This window comes from Phyllobates terribilis, unplaced genomic scaffold, assembly GCF_046119375.1.
Source record: "Phyllobates terribilis strain yellow unplaced genomic scaffold, ASM4611937v1 Scaffold_5__5_contigs__length_657084704, whole genome shotgun sequence".
NCBI lineage: Eukaryota > Metazoa > Chordata > Amphibia > Anura > Dendrobatidae > Phyllobates > Phyllobates terribilis.
In genome coordinates this window covers 271,160,961-271,176,083 of record NW_027362765.1, presented here as the reverse complement: position 1 = coordinate 271,176,083, position 15,123 = coordinate 271,160,961, and the positions used below count along the sequence as shown (strand labels likewise).

The window sequence follows — 15,123 nt, the reverse complement described above, 5'->3', positions numbered from 1 at the left end:
GGCTCCGGGCTTCCTCACACACAGCCGGCTCCTCACAGGGCAGGGGGAGGGGCTCCGGGCTTCCTCACACACAGCCGGCTCCTCACAGGGCAGGGGGAGGGGCTCCGGGCTTCCTCACACACAGGGCTCCTCACAGGGCAGGGGGAGGGGCTCCGGGCTTCCACACACACAGCCGGCTCCTCACAGGGCAGGGGGAGGGGCTCCGGGCTTCCACACACACAGCCGGCTCCTCACAGGGCAGGGGGAGGGGCTCCGGGCTTCCACACACACAGCCGGCTCCTCACAGGGCAGGGGGAGGGGCTCCGGGCTTCCTCACACACAGCCGGCTCCTCACAGGGCAGGGGGAGGGGCTCCGGGCTTCCTCACACACAGCCGGCTCCTCACAGGGCAGGGGGAGGGGCTCCGGGCTTCCTCACACACAGCCGGCTCCTCACAGGGCAGGGGGAGGGGCTCCGGGCTTCCTCACACACAGCCGGCTCCTCACAGGGCAGGGGGAGGGGCTCCGGGCTTCCTCACACACAGCCGGCTCCTCACAGGGCAGGGGGAGGGGCTCCGGGCTTCCTCACACACAGCCGGCTCCTCACAGGGCAGGGGGAGGGGCTCCGGGCTTCCTCACACACAGCCGGCTCCTCACAGGGCAGGGGGAGGGGCTCCGGGCTTCCTCACACACAGCCGGCTCCTCACAGGGCAGGGGGAGGGGCTCCGGGCTTCCTCACACACAGCCGGCTCCTCACAGGGCAGGGGGAGGGGCTCCGGGCTTCCTCACACACAGCCGGCTCCTCACAGGGCAGGGGGAGGGGCTCCGGGCTTCCTCACACACAGCCGGCTCCTCACAGGGCAGGGGGAGGGGCTCCGGGCTTCCTCACACACAGCCGGCTCCTCACAGGGCAGGGGGAGGGGCTCCGGGCTTCCACACACACAGCCGGCTCCTCACAGGGCAGGGGGAGGGGCTCCGGGCTTCCTCACACACAGCCGGCTCCTCACAGGGCAGGGGGAGGGGCTCCGGGCTTCCTCACACACAGCCGGCTCCTCACAGGGCAGGGGGAGGGGCTCCGGGCTTCCTCACACACAGCCGGCTCCTCACAGGGCAGGGGGAGGGGCTCCGGGCTTCCACACACACAGCCGGCTCTTCACAGGGCAGGGGGAGGGGCTCCGGGCTTCCTCACACACAGCCGGCTCCTCACAGGGCAGGGGGAGGGGCTCCGGGCTTCCTCACACACAGCCGGCTCCTCACAGGGCAGGGGGAGGGGCTCCGGGCTTCCTCACACACAGCCGGCTCCTCACAGGGCAGGGGGAGGGGCTCCGGGCTTCCTCACACACAGCCGGCTCCTCACAGGGCAGGGGGAGGGGCTCCGGGCTTCCTCACACACAGCCGGCTCCTCACAGGGCAGGGGGAGGGGCTCCGGGCTTCCTCACACACAGCCGGCTCCTCACAGGGCAGGGGGAGGGGCTCCGGGCTTCCTCACACACAGCCGGCTCCTCACAGGGCAGGGGGAGGGGCTCCGGGCTTCCTCACACACAGCCGGCTCCTCACAGGGCAGGGGGAGGGGCTCCGGGCTTCCTCACACACAGCCGGCTCCTCACAGGGCAGGGGGAGGGGCTCCGGGCTTCCACACACACAGCCGGCTCCTCACAGGGCAGGGGGAGGGGCTCCGGGCTATCTCACACACAGCCGGCTCCTCACAGGGCAGGGGGAGGGGCTCCGGGCTTCCTCACACACAGCCGGCTCCTCACAGGGCAGGGGGAGGGGCTCCGGGCTACCTCACACACAGCCGGCTCCTCACAGGGCAGGGGGAGGGGCTCCGGGCTTCCTCACACACAGCCGGCTCCTCACAGGGCAGGGGGAGGGGCTCCGGGCTTCCTCACACACAGCCGGCTCCTCACAGGGCAGGGGGAGGGGCTCCGGGCTTCCTCACACACAGCCGGCTCCTCACAGGGCAGGGGGAGGGGCTCCGGGCTTCCTCACACACAGCCGGCTCCTCACAGGGCAGGGGGAGGGGCTCCGGGCTTCCACACACACAGCCGGCTCCTCACAGGGCAGGGGGAGGGGCTCCGGGCTTCCTCACACACAGCCGGCTCCTCACAGGGCAGGGGGAGGGGCTCCGGGCTTCCTCACACACAGCCGGCTCCTCACAGGGCAGGGGGAGGGGCTCCGGGCTTCCTCACACACAGCCGGCTCCTCACAGGGCAGGGGGAGGGGCTCCGGGCTTCCTCACACACAGCCGGCTCCTCACAGGGCAGGGGGAGGGGCTCCGGGCTTCCACACACACAGCCGGCTCCTCACAGGGCAGGGGGAGGGGCTCCGGGCTTCCACACACACAGCCGGCTCCTCACAGGGCAGGGGGAGGGGCTCCGGGCTTCCACACACACAGCCGGCTCCTCACAGGGCAGGGGGAGGGGCTCCGGGCTTCCTCACACACAGCCGGCTCCTCACAGGGCAGGGGGAGGGGCTCCGGGCTTCCTCACACACAGCCGGCTCCTCACAGGGCAGGGGGAGGGGCTCCGGGCTACCTCACACACAGCCGGCTCCTCACAGGGCAGGGGGAGGGGCTCCGGGCTTCCTCACACACAGCCGGCTCCTCACAGGGCAGGGGGAGGGGCTCCGGGCTTCCTCACACACAGCCGGCTCCTCACAGGGCAGGGGGAGGGGCTCCGGGCTTCCTCACACACAGCCGGCTCCTCACAGGGCAGGGGGAGGGGCTCCGGGCTTCCTCACACACAGCCGGCTCCTCACAGGGCAGGGGGAGGGGCTCCGGGCTTCCACACACACAGCCGGCTCCTCACAGGGCAGGGGGAGGGGCTCCGGGCTTCCTCACACACAGCCGGCTCCTCACAGGGCAGGGGGAGGGGCTCCGGGCTTCCTCACACACAGCCGGCTCCTCACAGGGCAGGGGGAGGGGCTCCGGGCTACCTCACACACAGCCGGCTCCTCACAGGGCAGGGGGAGGGGCTCCGGGCTTCCTCACACACAGCCGGCTCCTCACAGGGCAGGGGGAGGGGCTCCGGGCTTCCTCACACACAGCCGGCTCCTCACAGGGCAGGGGGAGGGGCTCCGGGCTTCCTCACACACAGCCGGCTCCTCACAGGGCAGGGGGAGGGGCTCCGGGCTTCCACACACACAGCCGGCTCCTCACAGGGCAGGGGGAGGGGCTCCGGGCTACCTCACACACAGCCGGCTCCTCACAGGGCAGGGGGAGGGGCTCCGGGCTTCCTCACACACAGCCGGCTCCTCACAGGGCAGGGGGAGGGGCTCCGGGCTTCCTCACACACAGCCGGCTCCTCACAGGGCAGGGGGAGGGGCTCCGGGCTACCTCACACACAGCCGGCTCCTCACAGGGCAGGGGGAGGGGCTCCGGGCTTCCTCACACACAGCCGGCTCCTCACAGGGCAGGGGGAGGGGCTCCGGGCTTCCTCACACACAGCCGGCTCCTCACAGGGCAGGGGGAGGGGCTCCGGGCTTCCTCACACACAGCCGGCTCCTCACAGGGCAGGGGGAGGGGCTCCGGGCTTCCACACACACAGCCGGCTCCTCACAGGGCAGGGGGAGGGGCTCCGGGCTATCTCACACACAGCCGGCTCCTCACAGGGCAGGGGGAGGGGCTCCGGGCTTCCTCACACACAGCCGGCTCCTCACAGGGCAGGGGGAGGGGCTCCGGGCTACCTCACACACAGCCGGCTCCTCACAGGGCAGGGGGAGGGGCTCCGGGCTTCCTCACACACAGCCGGCTCCTCACAGGGCAGGGGGAGGGGCTCCGGGCTTCCTCACACACAGCCGGCTCCTCACAGGGCAGGGGGAGGGGCTCCGGGCTTCCTCACACACAGCCGGCTCCTCACAGGGCAGGGGGAGGGGCTCCGGGCTTCCTCACACACAGCCGGCTCCTCACAGGGCAGGGGGAGGGGCTCCGGGCTTCCACACACACAGCCGGCTCCTCACAGGGCAGGGGGAGGGGCTCCGGGCTTCCTCACACACAGCCGGCTCCTCACAGGGCAGGGGGAGGGGCTCCGGGCTTCCTCACACACAGCCGGCTCCTCACAGGGCAGGGGGAGGGGCTCCGGGCTTCCTCACACACAGCCGGCTCCTCACAGGGCAGGGGGAGGGGCTCCGGGCTTCCTCACACACAGCCGGCTCCTCACAGGGCAGGGGGAGGGGCTCCGGGCTTCCACACACACAGCCGGCTCCTCACAGGGCAGGGGGAGGGGCTCCGGGCTTCCACACACACAGCCGGCTCCTCACAGGGCAGGGGGAGGGGCTCCGGGCTTCCACACACACAGCCGGCTCCTCACAGGGCAGGGGGAGGGGCTCCGGGCTTCCTCACACACAGCCGGCTCCTCACAGGGCAGGGGGAGGGGCTCCGGGCTTCCTCACACACAGCCGGCTCCTCACAGGGCAGGGGGAGGGGCTCCGGGCTACCTCACACACAGCCGGCTCCTCACAGGGCAGGGGGAGGGGCTCCGGGCTTCCTCACACACAGCCGGCTCCTCACAGGGCAGGGGGAGGGGCTCCGGGCTTCCTCACACACAGCCGGCTCCTCACAGGGCAGGGGAGGGGCTCCGGGCTTCCTCACACACAGCCGGCTCCTCACAGGGCAGGGGGAGGGGCTCCGGGCTTCCTCACACACAGCCGGCTCCTCACAGGGCAGGGGGAGGGGCTCCGGGCTTCCACACACACAGCCGGCTCCTCACAGGGCAGGGGGAGGGGCTCCGGGCTTCCTCACACACAGCCGGCTCCTCACAGGGCAGGGGGAGGGGCTCCGGGCTTCCTCACACACAGCCGGCTCCTCACAGGGCAGGGGGAGGGGCTCCGGGCTTCCTCACACACAGCCGGCTCCTCACAGGGCAGGGGGAGGGGCTCCGGGCTTCCTCACACACAGCCGGCTCCTCACAGGGCAGGGGGAGGGGCTCCGGGCTTCCACACACACAGCCGGCTCCTCACAGGGCAGGGGGAGGGGCTCCGGGCTTCCACACACAGCCGGCTCCTCACAGGGCAGGGGGAGGGGCTCCGGGCTTCCTCACGTTCTGCACACCTGACATTTTTTTCGCTAGTTTGGTTAATAAACATCCGCGGCTCCTCCCCAGATATCGCCGCCTCCTCATTCCCACCAACATGGAGATCAGCTTCACAGGACACCGAGCCCTGGTTACCGGGGCGGGGAAGGGTGAGTGTAGGGACCGAAGGCGCCCACATTGCCGTCACTGCAGTGAATGACTGCGGCTTCTCCTGCAGGGATTGGACGGGGCACAGTGAAAGCGCTGAGGGCTGCAGGAGCAGAAGTGATCGCCCTGAGCAGGAGCTCGGAAGACCTAGAGAGCCTGGCCCGGGAGGTAATCACTATATTATACTGCCCTCTAGAGGGCCCGGGAGGTAATCACTATATTATACTGCCCTCTAGAGGGCCCGGGAGGTAATCACTGTATTATACTGCCCTCTAGAGGACCTGGGAGGTAATCACTGTATTATACTGCCCTCTAGAGGACCTAGGACGTAATCACTGTATTATTCTGCCCCCTAGAGCATAGATGTCAAACTCAGGCCCGCGGCCCAAATCCGGCCCACAGTATAATTCTATTTGTCCTGTGAGAAAATACCAAAGGAATAGGGGGTCTTCCTTGTACATAGCATGTTAGAGTGTATTTTGCACTTGTGTATGTAATTTAGTCCATGGTTACACATTTGATGAGGGGACAGAACGTACCCCATAACATGTTATTAATAATCTCAACCCAATTCTCACATACATGTTCTTAATGGACAGCACACGCATGCAACACAGATGTCCGTTTGCTTCACGCACCCCTTCATTGACAATGGACCAAACTCAGACAAGTCTCTGCTTTTCTTTTGGGGACAATCTGCAAAACCCCCATGTCCATAGGCGACGTGTGCGTGTATCCTCCGCTCTGATGTCGTTTATGTGAGTTGAGTAGGTGGTACTTGGATATGGAGCAATAAAGGGGTTGTCCACTACTTTAACACTACTGGCTATACTTAGGATAGGTCATGGCGGTCCGGAACCCCTGCAGATCAGCTGTTCGAGGTGTAGTGGTTGGAACTGCTCGGTTACGGAGGTGCTCCATCTACTGATAGTGGTCGCAGCCGGGTACTGCACATTAGCCCTTTACTGATTTGAAGAAATCTGCCCCATATTTTATCTCAGCCCTGCTGGTCCTATGTCCAATACTCTCTGACCCCGAGTCATCGCGACTGGGGTTGTGCCAGATCCATCAAATGTCATAATGAATTTGGTGCACCAGGCGCTGCCGCAAGAAGTGTTACTCCAGGCTTGTTTCTATTGTAATTACACTACTTTGTTTCGTGTCAGTTTTGATAAGTGTGTCGACCACCCCCTGTCCAGGCCAAGCTCCACTCAATTCTCAAAAAATAACTCAGGGCTGGCAGAGACTGGTGTAAGACACCCAAACACTTTGTGCGGTTATAAAAAAAATTGGAAACTGAGAACTGACACCAGCTTCTTGATGAATCGGGGCCTCCATCTGTAGGGTTTTTCTCGTAGTGTCCAGGAGTGGAGACCGTGTGCGTGGACCTGGGTGACTGGCCAGCCACGGAGGCTGCCCTGAGTGATCTCGGAGCGGTGGACCTGCTGGTGAATAATGCCGCAGTTGCTTTGCTGCAGCCCTTTCTGGAAGTTACCCCGGAAGCAATTGACAGGTATTTGGGGAATTCTGTATGTGAATATTATCTCCTCTCGGTATATTATAGACAGTGATGGTGCCCACGGCTCTCAGGACTATGCTCAGTATGACCCTGTGCTGATTTATCGCGCGTCTACACTATTATTTTCTAGGAGCTTTGATGTGAATGTGAGAGCTGCCATCTTGGTGTCACAGGTGAGGTGTGGGATCAGTATAGCACAGTATAGAAGAGATCACATCTCTATCCTAAATGCCCCCTCTATGTTCCACCAGATTGTTGCCCATCAGATGATTAAGCGCGGAGTGGGGGGCGCTATTGTCAATGTATCCAGTCAGGCATCACAAGTGGCATTACAGAACCACGCTGTGTATTGTAAGTATAGCACAGCCCTCTAGGTATAGAAGGATGAAATGCTCCTGTAATCTGTACGCAATGAATACACTTACTGCTGAAATTCTGTCCCCATTGCCAGCCCTATGTACCGAGTAGTAACCCGTGACTTCTATAGTAATGGCTAATAGGGGCCATTATGTAGGTAGGTAAAAAAAAAAAATTAGAGCCGCTCGTCACCATCACAGATTGAATGGTGTAATTAAAAACTCACAGACTATCTGCTCCTGGTGTCCGTTACTGTCTGCAGCGCTGACCTTATGTCGACAGCGCTGCAGCCAATAACTGAGCTCAACAGCTGTGCCCAAGTTGACGGCACAAGCCGCTCAGAGCTACTGACCTCACTGATTGGCTGCAGTGCTGTTAACACAACGTCAGCGCTGCAGACAATAGCAGACCCCAGGAGCAGCAGCGGAGGACAGGGGTGTTCTGAAAGTGGAAAGCCCCTTTGATGAAATCTGCACCCACTCTTTCAGCCCTCTTAGTCAATTGGAAGCACTGAGATGGCTCGTAGACATGTTCTAAGCAGGGGCATCCTCATACCAGTCTTATGAACATGGCCCCGAGCCTCAGTGGGAATATCTGGCTGCGGGGGCTTGGGAGAAGGCACCATACCCTATTTACATATAGCAGACTCTAGATGTCACCGATTCTTCCCTTGAGCACTACATCGATGACATTTATTGGCTCATCTCTACCAGTCCTGCCTGCCATTTTAAGGCATGCTCCTTTAATATTTATAGATGTCACTAACCATAGAATGTTACGGCAAATCACCAGAATTGCCATCAGTTACTAACCTGTGCGGGTCTCACTGTCAACCCCCCACGGATCCTCAGAATAAAGTAGCTGCAGCAAAATCATAGACTTTCAATTGGAAATGGAGTTTTGGGAAATAACTTTTCATATTGTGAGTCCTCAGGTGCCACTAAAGGAGCCCTGGACATGTTAACTAAGGTGATGGCTCTTGAGCTGGGACCCAAAAAGGTGAATATTAATTTTTAGTACTAAATTAATGTGACAACACATGGCATATGCATATTATTATTATTATTATATCTCTCCAGACTTTTGCATGATTACAAGTGATATCAGGTTTCCACAGGAGATTCAGTAGTCTCACCCACAATGGTTGTTATTCAACCACTGTTTAAAGGGGATTTCCGGGCACAAAAAAAAACATGAAAAATAATGATCTGGCTGTCCTTGGAATGAAAAAAAACCCTGTTACTTTTATTTTCCATTCTTGGCTCTCCTTCAGCCATATTTTAGGTCTGCTACTGTTTGCATTATAGACTTTTGGTCTGCTCTCCCTCTGTGCCTCTAGACTACATTTCCCAGGAGGCAGTGCACGCTATATTTTCTGCCAGAGCTGGATCCGCCCAGCTTACACACTCTCACCCTCATTGGTAGTGGTCGTTCCACTTTAAAATCACCATCTTGAGACTTCTATACAGTCTCAAGATGGATAAATTGCTGCCTACACAGTTATTCCATCCGATCTGTCCTTGCACTTTACCTAGTTGGTTACTATCCTGAGACAGCACTGCAAACAGTAATGTTACTTACATGTGCTGACTCTGGCACCACATGGGCTCAGTATGCTGTAGGGGAGCAATGAGTCAGTTATCGTCTTAATGTATTATAATATAATCCATCACTGGAACACCCAGCACCGTCCCGTCTGTACATTAGTTAATAAGTTTACTAATCTTCTCTGGATAGGTTGTTCGCAACTGATCCTGTACAAAGCACAGAATGACTGTTCAGACCAAGTACAGGCACTCGGTGCACCTTCCCACCTGCTTGTTTTCTATCAATCTCCGCCCTTCTCTGGCTCTATGAAGGCCAGAGCTGTCTATCAAAAAAATAGTGTTGGGGTGGAGATTGTGGAAAACCAAGCAGGTGGGAAGGTGCACTTCAAGGGAATCTACAGCAGCATGATGTAGGGACAGAGACCCAGATTCAGTTATAATACAATCAGTTTTCTCTGCTGCAGATAAAGCAGAGCTCAGATGTTGAGCTGAGTATAAGGCTGTGTGCCCACGTAGCGTTTTTGATGCGGAATTTCCGCAGCGGAAACGCTTGTAAAACGCTTGGTAACCCGCACCCCATGGTCCCCAAGGGGATTCCGCATGTTCTATGCACATGCTGCGGATTTTTCCGCAGCGTTTATGCTGCGTTCAAAAATCCGCACCATGTCAATTAATTTTGCGTTTCCGCATGCAGAATTGCCTTTGTCCAATGCATAAAAAACGCAAGGCAATTCCGCATGTGGAAAACGCGTGATAAACGCGCGAAAAATGCGCGATAAACGCGTGCGGAATTCCGCATGCGTTTTTCCGGGAGAGGACTTGCAGAAATGAAGCAGAAATTTTCTGCTTCATTTATGCAACGTGGGCACATAGCCTAAGGCTGTGTGCTCACGATGCGTTTTTTAAGCGTTTCTGCAACAGCAAAAACGCTGCAGAAATGCTTAAAAAACGCATGTTAGAAGGCCTGCCATGTTCCCCAATGGTAATCCGCATGTGCTGTGCACATGCTGTGAAAATTTCCGCTGTGGATTATCTTGCGGAAAAAAATGCAGCACTACCAATTATTTTGCGGAAGTGCTGCGTTTTCGCCGCCATTGACTTGCATTAGACCGCATGTATTCCGCTTCACTAGATAAGGACTTGCGGAATACATGCGTTCCAATGTGCGGATGGTACCCAGGTCTAGAGGAGAGGAGACTCTCCTCCGGACCCGGGTACCATAGAACCTGTGAAAAAAAGAATAAAATAAAAAATAAATGTTATATTTACCTTCTGGCGGCCCACGCTGCGCTCGTCCTTTCATGCTGGCAGATCGCGATGGACTGAAGGACCTGCGCTGATGTCATAGTCATGTGACGGGTTACGTGACGCTGACGTCGGCAGGTCCTTCAGTGTACCTCTGCCGGCAGCCAGGACGGAGGGAAGCAAGACTGCGCGGGCCATCAGAGGGTAAGTATATTTTTATTTTTTACCATTCTTCTATGGTCACACTATATAAATCCATGCTGGTTGCATGGATTTATATAGTGTGACCAAGTTGTCAAGCACTTTCCAAGTGATGCTAAAATCGCTTGGAAAGCGCTTGTGAACCCGCATGTGGAAATGCATGTGAAGAACGCTTCACTTCCGCTTGTCCCTGGGAGGAAAAATGCATGTACAATCCGCATGCATTTTTTTTCTGCCAGGGAGATGCAGAAACACTCAGGAAAAAATCCGGAGCATTTCTGCATCGTGGGCACATAGCCTAACTCGCACACACCACTGATTAGCCGCTTTCTGTGTACATTGTATAGTGATAAAAAGCTGCTAATCCGTGCTGGGGGAGGAGTTGGACTACCCTGCATGTGCCAGAAAGTCCTGTAATGATAATCTCTTGTTGATAAAATGCTAATTTGTATTGAAACTACAAAACACAGCCCAGTAAGTGACACATCACTGGAATCAGGCTTTCTGCTCCTACATCATGCTGCTCTCAGATTATATAGCAGAATCCTGCTGACATATTCCCTTTAAATGTTTGTTCTCGCCGTGATGCACTGAGCGCCTGTACTTGGTTTGAACAATCATTCTGTGCTGACAGTCCCTTTAAAAGTAACCTAACAGCTCCAATAACACGATTAACCTATAGATATTGGGTTAATCTCCAGGTTAATAGTGTTATGAAGGTGTTTTCAGAAAATCTGTTCCCCGGCTGCATAAAAAAAACACATTAGCTGTAATCACCCTCCACAGGTTCAACACCATATTTCCACCACTGCTCCTGATGTATATTATTGTTTACAGTGCTGACATCCAGCGCTGCTGCCAATCAGTGAGCTGAGGGGCTTGTGCCATCTGCTTCGGCAGACCTGCTGAGCTCACTGATTGGCTGCAACATTGCAGACAATAACAGACACCAGGAGAAGCGGCAAAGACTTACTCAACTTGAGGAGGGTGTGGAAAGCAGAGTTATTTTTATTTAAAGCAATTTGCAACTGGGACAGGGATTTTCTGAAACTGAACACCCCTTTTAAGACATATATATATATATCTCTCTCTATCTCTTTACTTGCTTGCAATACTACACTTGGTCATACTACACATGTCAGCATACTGCTCGCATGCATTCTACTAGACCCAGCCTTAGGCAGTGTCTAATGAAAGGTCCAAGATTGCATTGGGCCATTATTAGACCCCTTGTCCACCCACAGTGGACTGATGGGAGGAGGACTCTCACTAACCTTTTGTACTATGGGGATCTTTGTTCTCCCCTTATGCCTGCAGTTTCTCTATGTCAACTGGGCTCCTACTGTTGAGCTCAAGAGGAAAAGAGGCTGTGAGATCACCATGACATATACAACTGTGAGAGAGGAGGCACTAAACCATTCTCATGAAATCAAATAATGTTAATATGGTAGGTGTTAAGTTGTTAACTCTTCCATAAATGTATAGCCAAGTCCTGAGATTTATCTTCAGTTGGGGTGTATCTTCTTCAGGTGTCTATGCAGGCAGCCATACAGCTGAACTCTCCTCTTTGTCTTACATTATTTGTTTTGCAGATTCGGGTAAACTGTGTGAATCCCACCGTAGTAATGACTGACATGGGACGCGCTAACTGGAGTGACCCTCATAAAGCTGCTCCAATGCTGAATCGGATCCCATTAGGTCGCTTTGCTGGTAAGTTATGATTAATCAGATTCTAAAAATTCTACAAAGATTTGTACATGAGAATTAGCATAACATATATAGTGCCTACAGGAGGGCATCCCGTGGGTGGACTTCATAGCTTACCGTTACTAGGACATCTATAAGAGCATTTGTGACCCATTTTCTTTAAATTGACTTTCTACAACTTTTTGTTGATGGCTTTGTAAGGAGATGAACATACTGCCCACGTTCCTTCTTGAAGACATGCCATGTATTGTGACATATGTGAGTAGAGATAGTATTATGTTCTGCCTGTCAGTAGGGACAGTTAGGGTTAACGGTTGGTACTAGCCGAGAGTGGGAGGGGATAAAGTGCAGGGACAGAGACAGTTTCCTATCAGGAAGAGAGATAGGGTCTAGCCTGCAGTAGAAACAGACCTAAGGTCTGACTAGTCAGCAGAGCCGCATGACATGGGTGACCCTGACGTGAGTGGAGACTGAAACAATGGATAGCGAGATCCGGAGCAGTAGAGAAAGGAAAAGTGACAGAAGGACAGAGTGATGCACTGGAGACGGGTCCTAGGACAGGACGCCTATCAGTACGGCCTCGAGTATGCAAGTTGGATAGGTAACGGGCCGGGACGGAACAGGGAACGTGAGACAAAGAGACTGCTCCACGTGGGAGTTCCAAGGCATCAGCAACCAGAGAAGCTAAGTACCGGCCATAATGGCAATCTAGGTCTCCTAAGGGAAAGGAGAATGTGGAACCGCGGGTTGAGGACAGGACTTTCATATATTGGACTGTAGTATTATACTCGGTTGTGGTGAAAGCAGGGGAATTTGAGGGCAGAAACAAGTAAGCTTGGAAGAGGTAGAGAGCCTGTGTGTGAAGATGTTCCGTATTACAAAGGAAATATTTGTGAAGTTATGCACCAGCTATCTATTGTATATAGTTCTCACCAAATTGCTGTCAAGAAAATACTGACAGGAAAAGAGACATCGAACTCTACAACAACTGGTCCCGGCCAGCCAAAGTCATTGGTAGCATGCGGCTTGCACGGGCGTAGCACCCTCTCAGCACAAGTCCACACACCCAGCCAGGACCACCAACTTCATGTAGCGTGCCGGGTCATGGAAGACGAGTACCTTGCTCACAGATACTGCCCTGCGCCACATTACAGCTTATCCTTGTGTTGCGCGATCAATGAATGTTTTATGAGGGCAAGACACCAATCAACAAAACAAAGGTACTTTTTATCTGGACACAGCACTGCAAATAAGGTGGATGCCTACGTCTGATTATGCAGCTAAGCATCATTGACTTAAATGTGTCTGAATTCATCCTGCTGATTGTTAGGGGTCTCAGGCATCATACCCCCATTGACAATACATTAATGGCCTATAATATGGACAGGACAGACCAATGAAAGTTACATGAAGCAATGCGTGGAAGAAGCTGTCTACATGTATGATAAGGTGTATGGATTTTATGAGGGAGGGCTCTTTTGTTTTGTTACTCGTTTTGTTACTCAGTTTTGATGAAGAGTGCGTTGCAGTAGGATGAGCCAAATTAATTAAGAGACATGTACCATCTAATGAAATGTTACTCGAGTCAGGAACATTTCTGGTGTATTTTACGCCACTTTAATTTTGTAAATTATCGTGAATTAGTCTATTGTGCTTGGTTCCTCTGGGAGTGGTGTAAAAGCACCAAAAGTTGCATTTCGTGACTTTTCAGGGTGTTTTACACCAGACATCATAGATTGCTCCACTCCTGTCATAAAGACCATGTGTAAACGATGTACAATATAGGTCCTCTAGATTGGTGGCCACTGCCACCAGTATGTGCCACTTATCTTATGTTCCTTGCTGTCTTTCAGAGGTGGATGAAGTGGTTCACAGCATTCTCTTCCTGCTCAGTGATAAAAGCACCATGACCACCGGCTCCTGCCTCCCTGTGGATGGGGGATACCTGGTAACTTAACCGACAGAAAACAGATTCCTCAGGATGGCAGAAATACTGCAAAACAAACCTGGAAGCTTGCGGCTAGAAGTTAGGCAGCTCTTATTACTGGATACACTTGTTTGTCCTTTAGGCGTTCCTGCAGGAGGAAATGTGATTATAGCTAGGACACGCTGGTATAATGAAAACGTATATCTGGAGCATCAGCAAGCGGATCATGCCTGCCTTACAAGCTAATCAATAAACCATTACTGGAAACGCGCCGGGTCTGGGTAATTGTGTATATTTCCACAGGCTGAGGGAGGAATAGTGATGAAAGTGAAAGTGAAGAGCAACAGGGTTAGATTATCTTTTTTATTTGTGGTCCCATCTCTCTAAACTTTCAGTATACTGTTTTATGCAGTCTCCAGTCACATCATAACATTTACTGTAAAAAACATGAATATAACATAGTTGCACATGGCCAATATTGTTTTCACAGACCATCCATCCGTTTGACACGGGGATCAAGAGGAAATAGATGATTCTTGAAGGGTTTGTCCGATGTTCCTTCTTCAGGAGCTCACTGCTCCCCTGCCTCCCAGCTTCCTGCTTGTGGAGGTACTGTGCGCTCCTGATGATGGACACTTCTGATGAGTGTCATGGTTGTCCTGTTGGCTTGACTGCACACTCTTCAGAACAGCAATAACAGGCAGCTTTGCCTCTGCAGCATAGGAGGAGCTCAGGGGCACTAGAGTTGGCTGGACCCATCTGGCCAGCTTCTTAGCAGTGCTTACATGCTCTATAGCAGGGGTCTCAAACACGCGACCCGCGGGCCGCATGCGGCCCCTCCGGCTGCTTCATTCGGCCCGCAGTCACATAGACCCCATAACGATCGCGGCTCGCTCCAGTGAGACATCAGCGCTGTAGTGCAGTGTAATGCCGCACAGAGACCGGCTCTCTGCACAGCAATATCAGTGCCAGCCGCCGGCCTATCAGAGGCCAGCAGCTGACATCTGGTCTCTGCGCGGCATTACACTGCACTACAGCGCTGATGTCGGCGGCTGCTGGACGGGGCCGCGATCATCAAGGGGTCTATGGTGCCTGCGGGCCACAGGTGCAGAAAGGACGCCGAGGGAACGGAGGACAGGTGAGAAGAATCTTTTTTTTTTTTTCTGTCATGTCTATGTGAAATACAGCAGTATGTGGGACACACCTGTGTGCAGTATATGGGGGGGGTGACCTGTGCGAATTATTGGGTGGGGGGTGACCTGTGCGCAGTATTGGGGGGGTGGACCTGGATGGGGACATGTGCGCAGGATGGGGGACATGTCTGCAATATGGGGACCTGGATGGGGGACATGTCTGCAATATGGGGGCCTGGATGGGGGACATTACTACAAGATGAGGACCAGTTCAATAGGTGTATAGAAAAAAAAAATGGTATCACTAAAAAATGTCACTTTGTCCTGCAAATA

At 54.9% G+C, this 15,123-nt stretch overlaps 1 protein-coding gene across 1 annotated transcript; it reads left to right on the top strand.

Moving 5' to 3' along the window:
• The first annotated feature begins 4,954 nt into the window (after positions 1-4,954).
• DCXR (dicarbonyl and L-xylulose reductase) lies at positions 4,955-13,927 on the top strand. The gene is made up of 8 exons (XM_073684148.1): positions 4,955-5,156; positions 5,225-5,322; positions 6,513-6,667; positions 6,804-6,846; positions 6,925-7,024; positions 7,965-8,029; positions 11,616-11,733; positions 13,584-13,927. The coding sequence occupies exons 1-8, from the start codon at positions 5,105-5,107 to the stop codon at positions 13,685-13,687; spliced, it is 735 nt and encodes a 244-aa protein (XP_073540249.1). The 5' UTR covers positions 4,955-5,104; the 3' UTR covers positions 13,688-13,927.
• The last annotated feature ends 1,196 nt before the right edge of the window (positions 13,928-15,123 follow it).